The following is a 23,835-nucleotide window of genomic DNA, read 5'->3' as shown; positions in this document are numbered from 1 at the left end:
GGAATGGCAACGTAACTGCACCACTGTTAACTCATACTCAGTGAATCAGGTCTCTAGATCTCCGCGTTGACTAACAAGGATACACGAAGCAGAGATCTGACCTTGAGGATATCATTTGCAAACGCTGATCTAGTAAGAGCATCTCTGTTGAGCCCCACCGGAAGGTCCACTGCACATCCGTCAGCTCAAAGCTGTAAGGGGGCCTCTTCAACTAAAGAGGAACGCTCGGCCACACAGTGACGGCAGACAACCTCCCAGTGCCATAGGGTGAACGTTAACCTCCGTCTCTGGACGGCTACCGGACAGTCCCCCACTTCCTGTCTGGAGACCCCACCGGGTCCTCAAACAACAGGTTTCGTGGCTCTCGCCTCCGAAACACACGAAACCCAGAAGCGCTACTCGCATGGAAGGTGAGCCCGAGGATCCTAGAAGGACTTTGGTCCCTGTAGGTGCTCCTGCAGTTAATCTGGGCTTGCACCCAGGCCTGAGCAGGGGGGAGCGGGCTGCAGTCTTCCGAGACAGCATGGGCCACGCGGGGCGGGTGAGTGGGTCGTGCCCTGTGACAAGCGCTCGCGGCTACGGCTCTGTGAACACAAGGGGGCGCCCCGGAGGGCGACGACTGACCTTGCTTCCAGAGTCCTTGGGTCCACATTCACCTTTATCGTACCACCACTTGTTTTTCAGCTTGTCTAAGACGCCTGCCTCACTGAGTTTCAAAACGGCAAGGTTTACAGGAGTTCTTCACGTGGAAAATAACATAAATAACATTATATATGTTATTTTATGTTATTCAAGTCAAACTACATTAGAATCGCATGGCAAAGTGACGGAGCAGAGGCCACAGGAGGCGCTGTGTCTCGTGCGGAGGCCCAGGTGGAGAACCAGGCCGGTGGCTGGGGCCTGCTCCATCACTTTAGGTAACAGGTGCATACTGCTAGGGAGGAGGGGTAAATAAAACGTATGCAATTACTGTGAACCCAAAACTATTGGCCTGGAGAATGCTGCTGGAGCGTTTACAAGGTTCCCAGCAAGACGGTGGGAGTCATGCAAGATTTGCAAGCTCAGTGTGCCCCCACCCCTTTCGAAATGAATGGCAGTGGCTGCAAATGGACAGGTGTGCAGAGAACCTGGCTCACACTGGTTTGGGCTCTCCCCTACACTGTGACTCAGCTGGCAGCATTTTACTGTATGTCGCAAAAGCAGGTCTACACGGGTTGGAAGAGAAGGAGGGTGCATGTGGTACTGACAAAGGTCCAGGAAGGTCCTCAGAAGACAGAGACGGGAATCGTGAAAGTAGCAGCCCATGCGGAGACTCTAGTTCTGGACTGTGGTATTTCACCTAAACAATATCACTATCTTGAGTCCATCACATTAACATGCCGTGCGTACAAAGGGGAGGGACTAGAATGTACTCCACGGATGCTTCCCACCAGATCCATGACAGGCTCAGGGGAACCGAGGTTTTTATGAACAAACTAGTCCTACAAAACCTCACTTTTCAACCATATTTGAGTCTTTTGGTACTTGATATTATATAGGGAGTCTCAAGGAGGAAAAGGCCAGTCATCACCGTCTCAGTGTCCCAAGGAATCTACGAACTCCCTCGGTTTTCATTCCCATGTGAACACCTCTGTTGCATAAAGTAAAAGTCCAAGAGGATGGATGGGGAGTGGTAACCCCTGACATCCCTGTTCTGTTTCCATGGTTGGCTGGTTTCTGCTTCTCTTCGCTTTTACAAACATTCGGAGAGAGATTCGTTGAATTTCTCTTGACATTTCTAAGGCTGCCCCAATCATTTTGTCTGGCTCTGTCTCCCAACACCTCATTTTTCTAGGAAATACTGAGTGCACTTGGAGAGACACGACGTGCATTGATTTGCTAGGGGATTAATCCCATAAATCTAACTTAACTGCACAAGTAGGCAATACAGTAATGATGACGGTGATGATGCCAGCTGACACTGATGGAGCCCTAACTAGGTTCCAGCACGTGTTGGAAGCATTTTATATGTTTGGATACTATGATAACCTGCATTTTACAAATGAGGAAACAAAGGCATGGAGAGATTAAATCATCTAGCCACACAGCAAGGAAGTAGCTGCTGAATCAGGGTTTGTAATAGTCTGACTTGATAGCTTGTGCAATTAAAAACATTCACAATGGAAGAGTCAAGAAATGGGAGTTTCTGGTTAACTGCCAAAACTTTTTCTGTTGTTCTGTTGTTGTTGAACTGTTCATTCTGGAAAAAAGTTTCTAAGGTGTTAAGTTTATCTTTTTAACTCTTTTCTCATTATGATTTAATTTTTATATCTATTTTATAACATCTTAATAAGACTCGTTCCATTTAAGAAGTAATATGCATTTGCCGCATTGCTAGAAAAAGGCATCGTGTTTTGGAACAAAATCTAGTATGAGCACTATTTAACACTTTCTACTAAATGCCGAGTTTGGGGTTGAGTAGGATGAAGATTTTGGTAAACTGGGGAGTTTGGTGAGTCTGGTCCCAATGTGGGCTTTACTATCTATACACCATGACTGCCATTGTGAAGTGATTACAAAAGCCCACCCTGGGTCGCTTGATGAGTTGTGAACTACTTGGGAATAAAAGCCTCGTCTCATTCATTCGTCCTTGTGGGACAGCAGTTACCAAGTATTTGACTCAGAGTAGGTGCTCTGCAGGGCTGCTGTATTTAAATTATTTTGAACCCAGAGCAAGTTTTTCCTTTAACTGATACTCTTAAGAGTGCTGAGGTCCCTACCAAAAGCCTTTCTAATACGTGCACAGGTGTATTCTATGAGCCTACACTGCACTTCTCGACTAGGGTGCTCCAGGAGGAGGACTTCATGCTGAATGCTGCAAAGGGAAGGGAAAGAAAGCAGAGTTTCTTTCCATTTCTTCTGGAAGGGACGTCCTCAAAAGCCTACCTTCCCCTTCTCCTTCACTTCTCCCCTTGCCTCTTTGTTCCTTCTGCTCTCCACCACGAGAGCTGGTTTTAGGGGCTGTGAGTAGATTCGAATTTTGAGTTTAAGATATTCATCGGGAACCAAACTCAAGGGTCAACTGGCGGAGTATTGGGCACTGAGCAAGGAATGTGTTCCTGAGAGATCACTGGCTTTTGTTTGCCACATTTTTTCCCTGCTTATGAACTCATACTTTTGGTAATGATCCCTTCATTCTTGCCTTGGTGTCTATAGCTGTGGTAAAGGGGAGAAGGCCACTTAGGACATACTTTAAAGTCAGGAATGGGCTACAGTCTTCCAAGTGCTAAACTGGAAACGGGTATCATGTGATCTAATACAATTCCTAAAGAAGACATGATTCGAGAATCACATTTACGAAGTAATTTTTATACAAATGTCCACATTCCGGAGTGTGCCTGTTTTTATATGCATAAAGGAAAATAAGGTATAAAACAAAAAAATCAGCAATTTTATAGATCATTAATGATTACAGGCCTTGCCAAAATTTCCAGCTAGAACCAGGAGTAAGTAACTCACATCAAAAACTGACATAAAATTCTGTGTTCAGTCTATGCTCTGACTAAACCGTATCAGATTCATCAGAGAGGAAAATGAGTTTTAGATATTGCAATGATATTTTTAAACTGGTTTACTGCCAATGGTAAACTTCTATTACTTTATTCACAAGAGTAAGTATAAATTTCTTCTGATCATAGAAAAGACCACATTGCACTAATATCATTAAGTAAATTAAAAAAAAATGGATTTGGATACCCCAAATCCTGCCTTTCGACTTTATTATTTTTTAAGATGCAGGACCCTTTTTCTTACTTCTTTCCTTAAATGTTTACATTTCAGCATGAAGCCTTGGCTGCGGGCAGCTGGGTCAGAACTTCGCGCTCAGGGAAAAACTCTCGGTGAGAGGGATACGAATTATTCTGTAGCTACAGGTTGTGACCAGACGCTCTCACAGTGACTCTAGTTCAGTTTTCAGATCTACTAAATCATGAGCTCCTTGAGAGAAAGAGAATTCTCTTTTCCCCACCAATATGGTGCATGGCCTACTGAAAGCAGAAACTTAATAATTTGCTGCTGAACAGAAGGCTGGACAATGGCAGGCAGGTCCTTTCCTCCTCAAAGGAACCCATTCATGGCGGGGGGGGGGGGGTCGGGCTTTCCATGATTTTCCCCCTCTGTGAGATGCATCACTACTAGAAAGCTGAGTTTTCTCCCAACAAGAGTCTGTATTTGAACGTCAGACGACGCCAGATTTCTGCATGCTTGGGCCGGGGCCTCTGAGTGAGCTTATTCTCCCTACACGGAATTGGTGTCATTTAATATTTCTCCTGCCTTGGCTTCATACTCAGCAAAAGCTCAAAAACAATCTTTGTTCTCCAACTGAGCCCTTCTCCTCCTGGTCTCACCTCCTCTGAGGAAGATCAAGCCCCACGGGAGGGGTGGGAGAACTTGAAAAAAGAAAACTAGTCACCTGTAGAAGGTACAAAACAAAAATGAAACAGCAAGTGCCTCCTAAGTTAGGTGAGGGCATTTAAAATGCTGCCTTTTATCACAAATTCAGAGTCGGGCATTATGAACACTTAGATGTGATCACCTATTCGTTCGGTGATAGTACATCAGTCAACAACCTACAAGGAATGGTTTTTAGTATGAAAACAGAACTTCTGAGGGGACACAGGACATATTATGATATCATCTGGGGGGACTATTTTATGTTGATTCTTATAACATTTAAGATCTGAAGTAACGTTTTAGAATGTATCATTTTGTAGCTCATATTTGGTGAAGTAAGTTACTGCATACCTATGGGGACAATAGATCGACTTTTGAGCGCTACAAGGTTAGATTTACATATATTTTTTGACAACAAATATTTAGTGTCCGTTTGGTACCAAACAATCGATGGGATACAAACTGATTAAAAGCTGACTGAGCTGTCCAGCCCCTGAGTTAAATAAATGGAAGTGACTTTTCTTACACAGACTTTTCCATTGTGTGTACGTTTCTGCTCTGCTTATTTTTATCTGAAAAGACGTTTTAATGGACACTAAAATAGGACTTTGTTAATCATTTTTGTGGAATAGTAAGCACTGTTGTACTTCTCTTACACTGGTGATAAAAGTAAATATTTGTGAGCAAAATTTTTCTAATGGATTAGAAAATTTTTGCTTTTCTTTGGTGCTATCAGAGCATGTTTTCTTCTATTTTTAACTTGCATGGAAAATAGTAGATTATGAGTGTAAATTTATATAATTTTCTCTGCATATAAATATGTATTTACTTATGTTTTTATGGAAACTGTCAGAACACTGTAGGCAAGTTAGGGCGCCAAAATATAAAAAGAGTTAATATTCCTTAAGTGAATATGTGGCCGGTGTTTTTGATTGGAGACGGGCTTGAAAGGGTCTTGTTTTTGGAGTTGATCATTTTGTGATTTGATCCAGTTACGAAGGCAAAAAATTCTAGTTCACATGACCATCTCTGATTTAACTTGCTACGTAAGGAAGTGTGAGCGTTCTGGGTGGAGACATGGCTTTCTGGAAGGTATTCTTGGCAGGTGTCAAGTCACTGCTGTTACTCACAAACACTGTGTAGGGGTCTCAGCACACACAAGCCAAAGGAGACAGACTTCCCCTCGGTGTCTGCCCGTCTCCCGTCACTGAATCGCCCTTTCGAAGGCTGGGATCGCTTCCTGCTTTCTACAAGGGGCTTTGCAGGACTAGAGGGTCTGACCCACGAGCTCTGTGAAGCCAGAGAGGTGCAGGCACTTTTGTAATGAGGTCTGTTGGTGTGTCCCCCAAATGGGTAACGGCTGCGAATATTTTTGCTTTGACAGTAATTGCATACTTGGGTTTCGAAGGGACTGGACTGGCAATTCTAGGGGTGGGAGTGGGGGGGTGTCCAAGCTGCGTCTCCCAGCAGATGCACCTATTACTATACATACTGTTTACCCGCTTTTGGTGACATTGAGGCTGACCTTGGAGTCACCTCCCCCGCTGCCACATTCTCCTTTGTCGTACCACCATTTGTTTTTCAATTTGTCCAAGAGGCCTTGTTCATTCAGTTTTAAAACTGCGAGGTTAACAGCATTTCTTGAAACGATAAAACATATTTTGTAAGAAACTGCACAGCTGTTAAGATGTTAGAAGGAATGAGGACTTAAGCTCTTTTAGAAGCTTCTCCCAGGCGCTAAATAAACCTCTCATTTTGCGGTCCTGCAGCCCCGTCCGTCCAAACCGAAGGCAATGGGGACTAATTTCAAAGTGTGTGAAACACGGGGTTACTTGGTGCTGCTCAATCTCAGAGCTCATTTATTCCAATAAATGACGCTGTAATCAACCAATGACATGGATTTTTCTTTCTTTTGCAAAAGAGCAGTAAACAGGAAGAACTGTGCCTTGACTCCTCTGCCTCTAAGAATGTCAACAACTGAAGACACCGAGATGAAAATGCATTCCCAGAAGGAAACATGGAACAGCATTCCGAACCAAAAAAGCAGCCATTCATTCATTTTTGTGAACGGACTTCTGACCACAAAGAGTCCAGCTGAATTTTGGTTCCCTTTATTGTTTGGGAGTTTAGTTTCATTCGTTTGATTTCACTGGTCTCAGAATCTAGGATTGGCGTGCTGGGTTCGGTTTCCTGCGCTAGAAGTCACAGGATGGTCAAGAGAAAGGGAGTAGCAGCTCTCAGGGAAAAGGTCTTATATTTGAGTTTGGTGTTGATTCTTGAAGGGTTTGGATGCTATTTAGAAACTGGGCCGGCATGGCCATTCCACTGCTGAAATTAAGGAACTAAACCCCAGGAAGCTGGGCTGCATGGGATCGGAACTTTGCAGACTCAAGATTTGGTTGCCTCCTTGGCTATCTCTATCAGGGAATAAGGGAGCAGATTCTAATGAATGTCTGAAAGGGTTAAAAATGTGTCACGGGCTTCTGCCTGCCAGGTATGTGGCTTCTTACTTGCCTTCAGGTTACAGTTTTTAAATGAGCCATTCTGCCCTTCAAGAGGACTTCCCATTTCATGAAATTTCTGTTAAAGTGAGGGAGTGGCTTCTATATGGAGAGTTAGGACTATGCTAGCTGATAAAAACTGAGTCTGCTGATGCCTTAATGCTGTATGAGTTAGAAATAAAACATGACAGCCCCGTATTAATGAATAGCACTTGAAAACTTGATTTGCAAGTGAAATGGCTGTCGAGTAGTAAAAAGGGTGACATATTTCACCAGCCATCAGCCTGTGGAAGTGTTTCTTTTCTTAAAATGTGTTTATCAAATTTTATGTAAACAATGTTCATTCTCCAGTGTTGTGACAGTCTGATCCACTTGGAGAATAAACACTTCCCGCAAGTAAACCATGCACTTTGAGAGTACTAACTGTTCCGCCACTTATGAAATGCTAATTAAATAATCAGCAGTTCCCACCTTCCTAAGTGCCACACTGGTGGCCTAAAATAATGCATATACTTGCCAAAGTGAGCGGTATCAGGTGGTTGGTTTAATCACCAAAAGGACCAGACCGAAATGCAAGAATGAATGAATATTCACTGAAGAGAGACCTATTTAAAAAAAAATGTCGTTGGGAGAAAGTTGTTTTAATTTATTTTGCATCTACAACAAACTAAATTTGTCTTCTAGTGATTTAAGCTGGATGACTCAAATTTTGTATTTTGGAGAAAATTATTTTTATATTCCACTTTATTTTAGCCTGAAACATTCATCTGAGATGTTTTAATGAACTGGCATCCCAATAATTTTATCAGTTGGTTTAGACCATTCCTTGGATAAAACCGAAGTCATTTCATGAGAGGGTTATTTAACAGGGTTTTTAGCCATATCCAAAGACAGTTCCACAGCACAGGAGAAAACAAAAAGCAAAATAAAGGAATGGATAAGGAAAAAAAGCTTCATGTTGAGAAAACTATTTGGAATAAAGTTTTCTACAAAATTATTCTAAGACATTGTCTTTCTAAGACCATCTAATAGGCCATGTAAAAACAGTTTAGTTTCACACCGCTATCCGTGTGTGTGTGCGTGTGTGTGTGTGTGTGTAAGCAGCAACATTTGGTTTATATGATACACCTGACCAATAGGTAGGTCACTGCCCAGTTCACAATTCACATTTTTCTTTCCAGAAACATGCAGCCCCTTGATAAAGTCTGCCTAATATTATTAAATGTACATTTACTTTTCTCTTAGGATGCATGGGAGGCCCCTGGTAATTAATATTCAGAAAGAGTCTTCAGGTACTCAAGATTTTTCTGCACGTGAAAACTGCCTGTTTTCTACAACTGACTACAGACGTCATTTCTGTATATAATCAGGTCGACCGAGCTCTGGAGATTGCCATCTCAACTAGCATAAACCACATTAGAACATCTGCCCTATTTTATGAAACACATTGCCTTTACATGTTATTAATTCTAAGAATCATCAAGTGACTTAGAAAAACACATAAAGTTAGTTCTTCGCTCATTTTGCTGGAATAGATTTAAAAGTTGTGTTTTTTTCCTTTTTTTACTTAGGCAAGAGAAAAAGAAACCCTGAAGGAGGCAGTAGAGGCATGCTTAGCGAAGTCACAAGTACTGGGGGGTGAATGAGGGACATAGGAAGCGCACTCTTACTACAGCACGTTTTACTATTGCTTTGTAATCCCCTTCCTACACTTCAAACAGAGGTATCAGAGTCAAGGTCAGAAATGCAGATCAGGGATATTCTGGTCCTGAGGAAGCCTCAGAGAAGCCAAACTAGTGGTCGGACAGGAAGATGAGAGTTAGAAGAGAAATGTCCTAAAGATCAGTCCTTACACTGATTATTCTTCTTGTCCTATAAAAGGCAGGTTTACAGATCAACTCAACCTAGTAGACTGCTGTCATTTAAAAATGAAAGGAGAAGAAGAAAGAGTCAAGGACCACATTCTTGCTGCAGGGGCGGAAACCACAACTGAGAGCCCTGGTGTGTTGAAAAGGACCTTCCATAGAGTGAAGCAGGCCTCAGGCAACTTACTTCTTGCTTTTTGTACCTTTGGGGGAATTCTAGGTAAGAAAAATCCTTCTCCAAGTTGGCTTTTTAATAGAGGTGAGATGGTGGGGTACTTGATGTAGGTTGGAAGGAGAATGATCTTTGAGTCAAACTCCAGAAGCTCAAGAAAACTGCCCAAGGTTTTTAATCCTGAAATTTCCTTCCACTGAGCTTGAGATAATGAAAAGCCATACCGCATTGTGCTAACTTCCAGGACCCGTTCTTGTTAATGAGACTCTTGTTAAGACCACATACAACAGAAGCTCTAGAATGGGAACTAAGACCTGAACTTCTACTTATTGATATTGGGTAAAGTCATCTAGTGCGGAGATTTTTTTGTTAAAAGCATCTTAATTTGAGCAAAGATATCCATCTCTTCCACCCTTTCATAAATAATTTATCATTCATTTCTATATGTTTAGATATGCTTTTCTTCTTTACTCATTATATTTACTCCTGGACCGTATCACTTGTAATTTTTCTGATGGTGAGGTTTTAAAATGTACATCTGGGAACCCCTGGGTGGGTCAGTTGGTTGGGCGCCTGCCTTCATGGCTCAGGTTGTGATCCTGGAGTCCCAGGATTGAGTCCTGCATTGGGCTCCCTGCTCAGCAGGGAGTCTGTTTCTCCCTCTGATCCTCCCCCCTCTCACGCTCTCTCAAATAAATAAAAATCTTTAAAAAAATTAAATGTACATCTGACAAAATATTTGTCATTTTTGAAGTTTATAATAGGAACATTTTTAAAGTTTAAGTTTAATCAATTTTTTTTTTTTTTTTAATGATTCCCTGGATTTAAGAATATTACTGGAAAGGACTGATACACCAGCCCTATCCTTAGTTAACATCTGCACGTGGGGTATTTAGGGCATATGTAGTTTGCAGACCAAATAACTTGCAATATCGTATTTAGTCTGATTAAAAAAAACTCAATTCCGTTTTACTTAATAGGATCAGTATTTCATTGCTGGCAGTGATGGTGCAGTATATTTGAACCTACAGTGTGATTTTGCTACTGCTTTATTATCGTTATGGGAAAGGATCTATTAGTTATATGCACATGAGAAAGTCTCATCACTTTTAGGCCTGTGCTCTCTTAACGGGAGTGCTCTCTCCATACTAAACTAACTCTCTCTCTCTCTCCATATACATGTAGGTATAGATATTGGTATATGAAGATTTTATGTCTAAGTAATCGAACTTATAACCCTGAGATCAAGAGTCGAGTTCTATTGACTGAGACAGCCAGGTGCCCCTAAACTCTGTAAAATTTAAATATCATGGGGTTCCAATGTCCAGAATATTTACCTGAATGATGTCAGCAAATTTTTTTTCATAGTCTCCAATTAATCTTAGTCTGTTTTTTAAAAACTTAAAAGCTGTGAATCCACAAGACATTGTGTCAACACTTAAGAAAATCCCTTTAAAATCCACAAAGGATGTTAGTAGATGATTTATGCAGAAGATCATGCAAATCATATAAAAAGCATTAGTCTTGGCTTGCAATTAAATTACTATGAATTAAAATGATGCCAGTTCAATTCTCTGCCACTCGTGTTAGGAAAGACAAAAGTAAAGATAATGTGCGAAACAGTCAAGGACTATATAAGATGGGTGTCCTCCTCCACTGGTGACGGAATTAAGAACTAAAAAATGAAGTTAGATGACTGCACAACAAAACTTAAACACAGTTCTTGTCCTTGGAAATTACTGATAATGTTGATAACTACGCTAATTGGCTAAATATTACTGGTTAATAATAATTCTCTTTTGAGGAACCCAGTCTAATAAAGGTAATCAATGATGTTGACGGGAGTAACTGAATGAACCTCACAGTATGTTTCTGTAGTAAACATGGCAGGCAATTTGTGTGCCCACCAGAAGAGGAGAAGGAAGTAGATGTGGGGAGACCCAGCAGTGGTTCTCAAGCGCGACCTGAGCAGAGAGTTACCATCACAAATACAGATGCCCAGGCCTAACACTGCTGGGTCAGGTCTCTCTGAATCATGGGCACTGTGTCTCCATTTTTACAAAGCTCCCCGGGTTGATGGTACTGATAAGTACCCCTAATTCATACGGCTGAAGGTTTTACGACCATTCTAAGTTTTTAATGACCAGTAAAAATGATTACAATGTAATGTTAAGTGAAAAAAAGAAATAATTTGCATATTCACTTAATTTTAATTTAAGAATAAAAATATATATTTAGAGACAGAGACATTAATGGAAAAATATTGAGGAAAAAAATCCAACAAAGAGCTGTCTCTGGATGTACGGATTTGGATTAGTTTGGATTGCATTTTCCTTTCTATGCTTCCCCACCCATCCAAAATTTTCTACAATAAGTGATACTTTAATAATAAGTAAATAAAAAAGCCTTCTCAATTATTTTCCAATTTTATATTATTTTTCCTAATTTTATATTAGTTTATAATATTATGCCTAAAAGATCTGTTTTATGCAAATCAACATTTTATTTTGGATCCAAAAAAAAAAAAAGAGGTAGAATTTAGGAATTGCTCTTAAGGATGTTAGTAAAGCACTTATTGCTCCTGATGATGTGGTTGGCTTTGGTCCACCTGGTTTTGTGTCTCTAGTCACAGGCTGGAGGACACGGAATGATGTACTGGGCTTCTGCAAAGGTTCTGCCTTATTTGAAGGGAACAGGTCAGGCAGAGAAGTATGAGTAATGCATCAATTAGTAGACCTCCCCCATCAGACAGGATCTGCAGGAGGCTAATAGAACTCTCAGAGGCATGGAGAGAAGACTCGCTGTTTCACACATACTTACATAGACAAGGTGAGTTTTTCTCCTTAGGCTGAATTAAATGAATGTGATGGTGGGTAGACTTCAGTTCTGCTAAGTAGGCCACTTAAAAAAAAAAAAAAAAAGTGTGTGTGTGTGTGTGTGTGTGTGTGTGTGTGTGTACCCCTGTTTTTAGGAAAAGAATTTTCAGGGCTGGCAACTACATTTTTCCCAGAACAAGTAGTACAGACCCTAAGAAAAAAGTCCTTTTCATTTCTGAAGGAATTAGGAAAAAAATGCAATTAAAAAAGTCTTTCATCACACCACATCTTTACTGAATTCCTTTTTTGCATTTAAACTAAAATTCCAGGGGTGCCTGGGTGGCTCACCTGGTTAATCCACTCAGGTCATGATCCCAGGGGCTTGGGATGGAGCCCAGCCTGCTTCTCCCTCTCCCACTCCCCCTGCTAGTGTTCCCTCTCTTGCTGTGTCTCTCTCTGTCAAATAAGTAAAATCTCAAAAAGAAAACAAACAAACAAAAAACCCGTAGAATTCCAGATTGGAAAACTCATTTGATTTAGACTTTGTGATGCAGGAGATAAGTGCATGCAGAAGAATTTCTAGGAACACTGTAGTAAGGAAATTGTAATTTCATGAGAAATGAATAATTTTTCAGAGACTATTGCACAGACTGCTGGTTCTCTTATTAAATAATGGTGGCAACTGTCACTACTGTCATGAGGGTTGCATACAGGAAAGTTTACCCCAGTAGAGCAAGAGGAGATGGGAAGGGAGGAGCACAGGACACATGGGGCTTTACTTTCGCAGTTTAATGATATTCCCCCCAAGTAAAGGTGTTTGGAGGAAATCAGCCACGAAACTGAGAAATGACAAGAAGCCCAGAATTTTGTATGAAGTCTATGAATAACTCACTGAGAAAGAACTAGTTTATCAGGCAAGAAAATATAATAAGCAAATACAAATCAGCAGGCTGTCTACTGATAAGCAGGTGAGGATCTGATCTTAAGGAAAGGCGTCCGTGTCCACTGTTCTACCCTTGCTCGGCTGTGTGCGGCCTGAAGAGTAACTGGTTGTCAGCATTATAAATGCTCCACTAAGTTTTCCATTTAACTTGCAGCTGTGCTGTTAGCTTTCTTCCCAAATTATCCCTTCCAGTAAACAAGCACACGGCTCTTTTTTGCTTCATTGGATTTGTGCACTTCTTTCCAAAGACAGGATTTGGGCTAAATTGCTCTGCATATATATGCAAATGTTTTTTAAAAAGGTACTAAGTTTTAATTCCAGTTGGTTTACACAATGACAGGTAAGATTTGCATGAAAATGGCACTATCAACCAATAACTTGATGTCAAAATTAGGAGAGAAAATCTTTTTCAGTGGACACACCATTCAGACCCAACATGATGTATAATGAGCCTCAGAAAACCACTTTGATAAGGAAGGATCCATTGTCTTTGTTTTAGATTTTGGATGGCATATATGCAGTTAATTTAGTGCAGAGAGTCCTCTGCGTTTCATACTCCAAGTGAGTCAAAGACAACTAAATAAATTGCGTAGATACTGGGTTAGATTCCAGAAATGGCTTCTAAAGTGTGTGTTTTCCGCAGATTGTATTTACTTATTTGAGAGAGAAAGAGAGAGCATGAGCATGAGCAGGGGAGCAGCAGAGGGAGAGGGAGAAGCAGACTCCCCGAGGAGCAGGGAGCCCGATGCGGGGCTCCAGCTCAGGGTCCTGGGATCAAGACCTGAGCCAAAGCAGATGCTTAGCTGACTGAGCCCCCCAAGTGCTGCCCCTAAAGTCTGTGTTCCTTGGAATTTGCATGACTAATTGCTATTTGAGGCCTAGGTCTGAGGAATGTGATTCTTTGAAGAAACTGTGATTTTTGTGAGGATGCCTGCTGGTAATTTAGAGCACTAGCTGAAGATTGTGATGAATGAAAAAATTTCATTTTTAGTGTTAAACTTTAAAAAAAAATATAATCCTTACGAAAATTTTATGCAGTTTAGTTTCATGATTTTGTCAATTTTAGGTCACAGAGTAGAATCTTCTATCCTCCTTTGGGTCAGGGACCTCTTAGAAGCTCTTGAAGGCTATGGAGAGACTGGCGTAATGATTTTTGGGGATTTGCAAAACCTGGAAAGGGAATCGTGAAGCAGATAAAAAAAAAAATCTCTCTTCCAGATTGTAGGAACACTTGTTTTAAAATTAATTAATGACTACTTCCAAGTATGTCTATTAAGGGAAGGGACATAAAATATATCTCTGTGACCCATGGTTGCTCCAGAATTTTAACAGAGAGGAGGTTTTAAGACTAAGGAACTTGCAAGCTACGAGCCTCAATTCATGATCATTCTGCAAACACATCATGGGCAGAGCTTCTTGATTTTTAAAAAAATTTTTTAAGTAGGTTCCGCACCCAGCATGCAGCCCAGTGCAGGGATTGAACTCAGAACGCTGAGATCAAGAGCTGAACTGAGATCAAGAGTCAGACACTTAACCTAATGAGCCACCCGGGTGCCCCCAGGTACAGGGCTTCTTAAAGGACTGTATGTGACACTGATCACAGTTAAAAATAAAAACTGCCCAAAGATACTTTTGGTAACCCTTACATAATATTGGGAAACTATCAATTATTCATATTAAATCGTATCAATCTTATTTGACTTGTGCTGGCCTTGGGGTGCTGTTCGAGATACCAGCTCCAGTCCCCACCCAAGCCACCCTGGTTTTATGATCAGTTTCTGTTCTGGAATCATACAACAGGGAGCATGTTTCAAGATGGGACTGTCACTACCTCTCAACTGTGAAGTGCTAACAGTTCTCTGTGAATCTCCCGTTAAGTGATTGTTACTGAAGTACAGTTTCAGAAACAGAGGTGGTGGCAGTCACCGCTCACTGCATGTGGGCTGTTGAGCAGCACAGGGTTTTCAGATTTGCTAGATGCCCCCTGCTCTGTCCCTGACTTGGGATTCCTTCTTCTCTTAGACCCGTTCCTTATTCTCTTTATAGGATTTCCAGAATGCTCAACAACCAAGTTCCCTGTTTCCTTCCTTGGCTCACTGTTAAAAACTTCCATCAGCTGCCTTAAAAAGACCTAGAATCCTAGCATTTGTGAGTCAGGATGGGGGTTGGAGGGGAGTCTCAAACCTTCTCATTGGTCACTGGGGTCTACAGCAAGTCAGATGCCTAGCTCACCAAGACCCAGTCGGGATGGTGGTCCTCAGCCTCCTGGTCCAGAGCTCTCTCTCACAGTCAAACTTTGCTTTCTGTGGGTCCCCTCGCCTATGTAGCTAAACTCTGGGTTCCTCCCTACTCTGGCTCTCCAAGGAGGATTTTTTCTCCCTCACCCCATTCATCAGGCTTGCTGGGGGTGCTCTCTCATTAAGCTTAGACTGATACATTCCCAGCAAGTTCTGTACCCTCTGGCTAAATACTTCTTGAGCTGAGATAAGACTTCCAAGGCCTACAGTCTTATCAGCTGAAACTGACACTTCCTAAATATCCAAGAAGAACAGTAATGTTCCTTAAAAAGCCGTACCAATAAACTTTATATTGACTTGATTTGATTAGATCGTGATCCTTGCTCCTTCCTAAGGTTGGAATAAGATGGGTCTATTTTGATACATACTAGGTTCCTAATGACTTAAGATCTGACCTTTTAGGACAGGTAATGAGAGATCCTACAAACGTCATCATAAAGAAGCTTCAGTATAATGGATCAGAAAACGTTCACAGAAGTAGAAAAGTAAACACAACAACAAAGCCCAATCACAGAAACTCAATCTCATCTTCAAATCTTCATGCCCACTCCTTTCCTACCGCTAAGTGGCCATTAAGAACTCTTTTTTTCTGAAAAGATGTCTCTCAAATTTATATGTTCATTTCTATTATACAGGTGACACCTGTATCTCCTGAGACAGAATCACAGACTCTCTGCATCTGTTCTCAGCTACCCAGAGTCAGAAGACTCCCGACTGTCTGCGTGTTTACACCGCTTTATTGAAAATCTTCGGGGCCTCGTGGCTGTTTCCAAGATACGACTTTGTTCTAATTTTCCTGACATTCAAAGCTTCCTAACAATTCAGTTTATAGGTATACCTTTAAAGAATGACTCCATTATATTTGACTGAGCCAGGCTCTGTCCCAAGTTCTCACATTCCCACCAATTCCTCACTGAATCCACATGGCTGGCAAATGCCAAAGGCGGGACTGGAACCCGAGTCCTTCTACCATAGAAGCCCAGCCTCTTAACCACCCTAATTCCCCAAACAGACCTTCTCTGCCTTCTCCAGGCTAGATTCCTTAGAGCCCCAAACACATTTTATTCACAATCCATGCCAATCTCATTAACAGAACCTTCACCAGAAATTTCTCCCCCTCGCACCCCCTGCCCTTAGCTTTTCTAAAGTTCTTACCATTTTCCAATAATCACTCATGGACTTATTCATTCAACTAATATTTATCAACTACTACATCTGAACCTTTTTTAGGAGATCTCTTCCTGATGCTCTACACGCAACTGATCTCCTTCTTTCAATATCTACCGTCTGGAGCGCTCCATTTACTTGGAGTCCTACATGGCGTCACAGTATTGCCATCTCCGAACGTCTTTCCTGGTGGGGCACAGCGACTATGTTTCATGGTATTTTACACCCTGCTTGGTCCCAAGGCAGGGCGAGAACCACAGGAGCCACGCAGTGACTACAGGGAGGGCTGGTATCTCCATGATTAACTTAAGGTGCTACTTTTTAAGCAGCCTATTAAAATGAAAGAATCCAGAGCTGAATCATTAGAGGGGGTCTTTTGACCATGCCACCTAAGGGATTCTGGGAACACCCGGTATGGAGAGGGTTTTAAAACAGAACACAATAAAACGAAATGCTCCCAAACCATCTATTAAATGACGGTAAGAGGGACAGGACGAGCCACTGACACTAGCTGTTTTTATGAATAATGGCCAACAATTTTGTCTGCTGTATAAACAAAATACCTAAATGGTATTTCAGTGAGATTATAGATGGTTAAAATAAAGGGATTACCAGCTCACTTTGTGTATCCAGGCAAGGAAAAAGTACTAATTGATCAAATCAGATACAAGCTTGTAAGTATCAGGTGAAATCAGATACTTACAACTAAATCCCAGATAATGGTATTCTTATCGTTTTGTTCTAACCTATTTATGAGTAGCAAATAAAACATGTCACTTTTATTGAATTCTCCTATTACTAAATTTACTACTGAGAACAGTATAACTCAGTACGTCAGAGAAATTAACAATTGCATTCGTCATTAACAGATACTAAATGTCAACGCTATGTGTGGTTTAACCTGATTAAGATTTATTTTGTGTATTTAAATATGCAGTTAGCTGACTATGTCTAATAAATATCTACAAATATTTTAAATTTCCCTAAAATTCTTTTTCTAAATTTATTTTTTCAATGTTCCAAGATCCACCATGCCCTCCTTAATACCCACCACCAGACTCCCTACAAACGCTTAAAAAATTAAAGTTTCAATTTCTCTTTCACTCGGGGTGCCTGATTCCTTTGCGGCAGCCTAGAATTTGGACAGAACGTAAAATGTCTTTGAACGCTCTCGTTTCATCTATGCTAACTTTTGGCTTGGATTTTGGTGAGGCGGGAGAAGAGCATAAACAAAGGGATAAAAACGGTCGTCTAGAAGAAGGGATGCGAAGCTACGGGAACCTGAGGAAGCTGTGTGAACCACCCTACCAGGAGGGCAGTTGGCTCTTGCTGTTCTTCAAAATTAACCAAACCCTAAGAATTCTAAGTCTGTGTGTCTTTACAGCTTTTCAGTTTATGCCCTTCAGAGGGAAACACAAAGCTGCTTATCTCTGAGGGCAGCAGGGCTCACAACCGTATTTCAAAACAGAAGTATAGTCCCTCACTTATTTTTATTAAAAAACAAAACCCAGAACTGTGAATTCTGAAAACGGTTTCCCTGGCATTTGCTTCAAGTGGTATTAACGTGAGAACACAGCACACAGCCCTTCAGTCACTTGCTCCTGGCCCGGAGTACCTGAGTATTTCTTAAGCTACCAGCCTGGGCTCTTGCATTCATTGGTTTTCACAGACATAATAAACCGAATGCAACCAATATGGGATCAGTATTTTTCACTTTATAGAGCAACGGCACAAAGCAAAAAGCTGAAAATGGTGTTTCACCTCAATCTCAGGTTATCTAACAGAACCAAGTCACTGCAGAACGACCCCCTAGTTCTTTCCCTGCACAAGACCACCAGGAACTGTTTCCTGAAATTCAGATTGCGCAAGAGATCTGCCTGACAGACTGATGTCGGTGTGGACACAGTTCATGAAACACCACCAAATGCCTTCCCTTCTCTGTGTGACTGCTCAGGCGATCCATACATCAGGCATCTTCAAATTCAGGAGTGAATTATGTGTCTCCAACATATCCCGTGTGTTTCACTAAGGGAGTCAGGGAGTGAGAACACAAAAATTAGGTTCTGACTTCTGACAACAAAACGCGTGACCTGCTAAAAGACCGGGACCTGGTGACCACTGGCAATAGCATTAGCTACAAAGTAGGGTATGCTGGCATTGAAATCAAGTTCCCATCTCCTGCGCGTCCTCTCACAGCTGTTCCTAATCAGATGGCTACTGTGGCTCCCGCTCCTAGGACAACAGTCTCCAATAAAAACAGATCTGTTTGAAGAGTTTTTCTTTCCTTAAAAAACCTTGAACATCCAACCTGAAGATGATTCTAAGCAGGCTTGTAACAGAACACCCAGAACTGTCTCTGAAAGACGGTGAAGATTTATTGGCAACAAATCACCTGAATTCTCCTTCTTTCTGAACATTTCCCCTGCTTCCTAGGATCCCCTTTTTCTTGAGCCTCAAGTAGCTCAATTGTCTGAGCCGCAAGCTTCCCTAAAATCGACTTGAATCACAAAACTTGGCCTCCTTGGAGGGCTAGGATGACAGAAGGATTGCTGCAGACGGTCTGGACGCTGTCCCTTCGTGCCCCCCGGCCCCTGCCGGTTTCCACCTTTCTTCCAACAGCTCAAATTCTGGATGCTTTTTGATTTGCTCACTTGTTTTTTGCCTGGAAGGACCAATGCGACACAGAGTACCGAAAGGATGGAAAACCCACGACTTCCAGGGACAATGACACAGAAGGTGAGCAGTAACACTGGAAACCACTTGGGAGGGATGCCCGGGAAGGCGCTTTCAGCCGGAGAAACACTGCTCAGCACAGCATCCACTCCCCTTCCGCGTTTTCCTCCCCAGGTTTCATACGGCACCTTAAACATCTCATCACGTCTATACTGCTACCCACCCAGAGTCTGGTCTGTGCATATTCCAAATTCCGTATCCTTTACATTAGATCAGCTGCTTCTATTAATATAAAATTTTTAAATAAAAAAAATTCTTAAGAATAATAAATTTCCTATAGAAACACTTTGGATTTTTAATTTTAATATTTTTGTAACCCCATCACCCATTATGGTTTGGTTATCAGTTACCATCCATATTCTACAGAGAGAAATAAACGGCAGATGGCAATTTCTTCAGGCCTGTGCAAGAGACTGATCCGTAATGGGAGATTGGCACTGATAGTTAATGATGATGGAGAACTTTACACGCATTAGCATGTAACTGATAGGACTTGTGTGAGGGTGTTTACTACTTCCTGCTAAAACATTTGTAAGAGGATGTTCAAGTAACTATTACACACAGGTGGCAAGCTTGCTTCCTAAGGCGTGAGTTAAAAAATAAAATTTATAAAGAAAAAGGGATTGAAAAATAGGTGGGGGAGGGGTTTCCTTCAAATGGATGGAACCCATTCTTTTGAAAGAAAACTCCCCTCTTACCTTGGTCCTGGAGCTCGTTAGTTCTCCTCTGTCCTCCTCCTAGGGGAGAAATACCCAAAGTTAAACAATAATAGAACATGGTCTTGTATTAAAGTCAAGTTCAGTTCTGGCCAACCCTTTCCTCAGGTCTCACAAGACACTACCAACTGTCTGATATCCTGGGGTGTTCATTGAAATGAGCTTCAAATTCATATTGAGGATTAAGCCAAAGGGGAATGAACATACGCTGTGTAAGAGGGACAAAAGTCTGCTCTTCTCAGTGTGTTGTGTCGGGGCTTGGATGAACTGAAGGCTGGCATAGAGCAGAGCACATTGGGTGGGTGAATCAGGGAGAGCGTGGGGTGAAGCGGACCTGAGCTCCTTAAAGAGACAGAGGCATGCTGTGTGCCCTCAACCCGTTTCCCTGAGGTTCCTGGTGTTTTTGAGGGTAAACGGATGGTGCTACAAGCCGACATCGTGTGGAGGGCAGTAGCGAATTTGGTATTAACAAGAATTATTGCAAACATGCAAAAAAAAAAAAAAAAAAAAAGACCCAACCAAACCCTAAGGGGTCATAAAAGGGGAGGGTTAGGAAAGTTGGGGAGAGGGGATAGTATCCGAAACTAGGTACTTGCTTTATTTGATCAAAACAGGGAATCACAGGTAGGACAGAGAGGTTTTCTTCCGTAATGTGCCTCTAGCTAAGAAGGGCTTCTGGAATCTCCGGAGAGAAAGAAGGCAGCACATGAAAGGGGCGTGGATTTGGGGCCGGGGAATGATGGGCTCCTTCTCCTCCTGAGCTTCAGGGGCCACATCTGTCTAGTGAAGACAGGAGCACCAGCACCAAGGATTTGTGGGGCAAATACACTCATATACATGCACTTGGTAGGTAGGAGTTGTTGAATTTGTTTGGTTTTTCATTTACATGGCATCTGATCCAATCTTTTCTTGTTTGAACGTCTTTTTGAGACTCCCGTCTAGTTAACCGAGCTTAGAGTCCATTCCTAGTCACCCTTTGGCATAATTTCAGTGACTGGCTCCCAAAAAGAAAGATCAAATACCAGACAATTGATTGAGTTCCATGAGACATGAAGGGAAGTGGAGACCGAGAATGAGCCTGAACCCATACAAGATCATGTGCTATTGTTATTTAACTTTGGGTAATTTATTAAAATTCTTGATCAAGTAAAATGACATCAGGTGAGAAAATGGATGTACTTTGGAACCTTGGGTTGTCACCATATATTCCAGAGGCGTCGAAATGAAGGATGGGGTAATCGTTACTCTAATGGCCATTATGAAAATGTGCAGAGAAAAACCACTGTATGGAAGGTTCTACACTATCCGTCTGTCACCATCACCCTCTGGGCTTTGATCCCCTTGAAGCTACATGATGCAGACACAACAGAGTAAAGCTTCTCCAATGACAAATACACGTGCTTATCCTCTTGTTCTTACTTGGGAACCTTAACTTCGTTCATTATCTTGAAGGAGTATTTAAAAAATGTCCATTTTGACAAACCAGCCTTTTATCCGCTGAATTCCATAAATTCCGCATATATATATATATACATATTTTTTTTCCACAGAAATAGGGAATTTCCTTTTTTCCTATAATAATACACTTGGAAATTGTGAAGCTGTGTGGATGAAATTCCAGTGGCGTGCAGTCTACATGCTTCAGAGCATAAATGGGCTGCTCTCTGTGATAAGGGCAAAAATGAAAAATAAATGAAGTAGCAACCAATGTTGCTGATGTTATCAGGGGCCCTTAAAAATTACTCTCTCAAGTATTTTAATTGAAACGCCATGGGGTACCATATTACATGGATCAGTTTTTATCATTATCTAGATAGGGAAGCATACATGCTGTTCTAAAAAAAATAAACAAAAGCAAGTCCTTCCATAGGCACATGCCTCACTTTTGCTGCTTTACTCCCCCTTTTACAACCCAGCGAACTTTGTCAGATTTGTACCTTGCCCAAAGTTTGACGTCAGTATATAATTTTAAATGTCTGTACAGGGAGGAAAACAAGACCTGCTTCTGTCTCTAGCTCTGTGGTTCTTAAAGAGAAGTGCTTTCCTTAAATATCTATTTCACAGTGTAGACAGAATGTGATAAAAATTAGCTATTTACCGAAGATGTGACTTATTTATTTATTTATTTTTAAAGACTTTATTTATTTGACAGATAGAGATCACAAGTAGACGGAGAGGCAGGCAGAGAGAGAGAGAGAGAAGCAGGCTCCCTGCTGAGCAGAGAGGCCGATGCGGGACTCGATCCCAGGACCCTGAGACCATGACCTGAGCCGAAGGCAGCAGCTTAACCCACTGAGCCACCCAGGCACCCCGAAGATGTGACTTATTTAATTCCAAAACCAGATGAGCTTGTATTGAGGTTCTGGGGATGAATTTCTCCTCAGTCTTATTGTCAGCAACTTCAAAGAGGTGTAAAGGAATTCTTTGGTTGCTTTGCTAAAGATAATGCAGGACGTGACACAGATTCTTAGACTCTGAAAGTGGGAAACTCTTCTGTTTCCACTCAAGCAATTCTGAAGTTGGGGATCTTGGCCAATTTCCTCCCACTTTTGGACCAGTTTTAATTGTTGTAAAATTTTTATGCTGACCTGAAATCTATTCCTGTGTGATTTCTTCAGCTTAGCCAGAATTATTTAGTAGTTTTTTTTTTCCCTAATATAAACAATTCCTTGAACTCTATGGGGTATTCGCAATACACTTTGAAATTATGGATATTGTTGAAATACGACACGGGAGAATCACAGAAACTGTTGAGTAAGTTTTGAAATCAAATTGTATCTATGTTAAAAAGTTCTCTTTTGTTCTTTCCCCATAAGAGCACTGAAGAGAGCCAGAAGATTTCTGTCTCAGCTGTGGCACTGTGGGCAAGTCACTTAATGTTGCCGACTGACAGACTCTTCCTCTTTTTTTTTTTTTTTTTTTAAATTTTTTATAAACATATATTTTTATCCCCAGGGGTACAGGTCTGTGAATCACCAGGTTTACACACTAGACTCTTCCTCTTAACAGAATGACACCATAAGAGGGTGAAAAGGAGCAAGTAAAAAGAACGATGTGGGGGTGGTTAAAAAACGCTCAGGCCTCACGGTCACTATTATTGTCTCACTTAAGAAATATACTGCTCAGTAATTTTTAGAGTTCTATCATCAAGCCAAACTTAAACATCACCTCTTAAAAGTGAACAGATTAGAAAGATCATCAATTAGATCATACATGAACTGGTTCTTTGCCTTCTACGATGTTAACATTGCTGTATCATTTAAAAGAAAGCAACTTCTTTTTCTGTTAGCCTTTGCTTTTTGCTTTTTACTCTGGGAGACCATCTGAGGTGAGCTCTTCTTGGACCCTGTTGACTTTTTCCCTCCACCTGGCCTTGAGTAGAAGCCAAAGGTTATGGTACCCACTTAGGGGTCTGGATCCTTGGTTTCATCCTAACTTTTCTATTTCTCCAGCCTATTTTAAAAAATTTCCTTTCCATACGAAAGGCACCAACAACTTAGAGCAGCTATATTCACTGATAAATGCTTTTATGATTTTTTTTTTCTTTTAGTTGCAAATACCTGAAAAGACAGAAGAATAGGGGGCTGGGTATCTGAGAAGAGCTTCTCTCAGTTACTAATGGGATTCTGGCCTGTTACCATTTTGAAAAAGGATGTTCAGAAGGTGCGTATCTGTCAGCCCCAACGAGGAAGCAAACATTCTCTGTAAGAGCAGAGGTCTTGTGTGCAGGTCTCCACAGAGTTCACGCCATCTTTTCTCTGTGGTGAGAGGTCCCACACACACCTCTTCTCTTTCAAAGTACAGAGCTGTTTATGTCACATTTGGTTAACTGACTCCACTTTAATTCTTATTTCGGCTAACTTGCAAAGATTGAATGCTTAGAGAATAAAGACTGAATAATAATGCTGTAAAAAATTATCTGTGTGTCAGTTTCTTTCCTGAGTACCTTGGGGGGGGAGGTAAGCTAAATAAAGACTACTTTATTTCAACATGACGAGACAGGACCTTGCATGGTCAGTGGTATTTAAAATGACAGACTTCTCCCCCATCTGGGAATTATAAACTTGGAAAGGCAGAACTGATGCTAGAATTATTTTTCTGCCTTTAATTTGTCTACGCTGTTGAGTCATGTGATACTAAGGGAGCATAAGGAAATGGTCTCATAAAGTTTGTATGAAGTGTATTGGTGAGCCC

The 23,835-nt window shown here is 41.3% G+C and overlaps 1 protein-coding gene across 9 annotated transcripts in view; it reads right to left on the bottom strand.

Moving 5' to 3' along the window:
* GRIA4 (glutamate ionotropic receptor AMPA type subunit 4) overlaps positions 1 to 23,835 on the bottom strand; it is a 387,246-nt gene that overhangs the window by 8,533 nt on the left and 354,878 nt on the right. For 4 of the 9 annotated variants that reach the window (XM_059179531.1, XM_059179517.1, XM_059179546.1 and 1 more), the window contains exon 15: positions 625 to 739. In XM_059179531.1, coding sequence (XP_059035514.1) covers positions 625 to 739 — 115 coding nt within the window. Of the gene's footprint in view, positions 1 to 620; positions 740 to 5,956; positions 6,072 to 17,710; positions 18,218 to 19,623; positions 19,663 to 23,835 lie in introns of those variants that run through there. The other 5 variants (XM_059179526.1, XM_059179552.1, XM_059179555.1 and 2 more) reach the window with 4 other exon arrangements.

The sequence above is a fragment of the Mustela lutreola genome, chromosome 1, assembly GCF_030435805.1.
Source record: "Mustela lutreola isolate mMusLut2 chromosome 1, mMusLut2.pri, whole genome shotgun sequence".
Lineage (NCBI taxonomy): Eukaryota > Metazoa > Chordata > Mammalia > Carnivora > Mustelidae > Mustela > Mustela lutreola.
The sequence above is the reverse complement of the archived record's forward strand: the minus strand, read 5'-3'. Positions and strand labels throughout refer to the sequence as shown.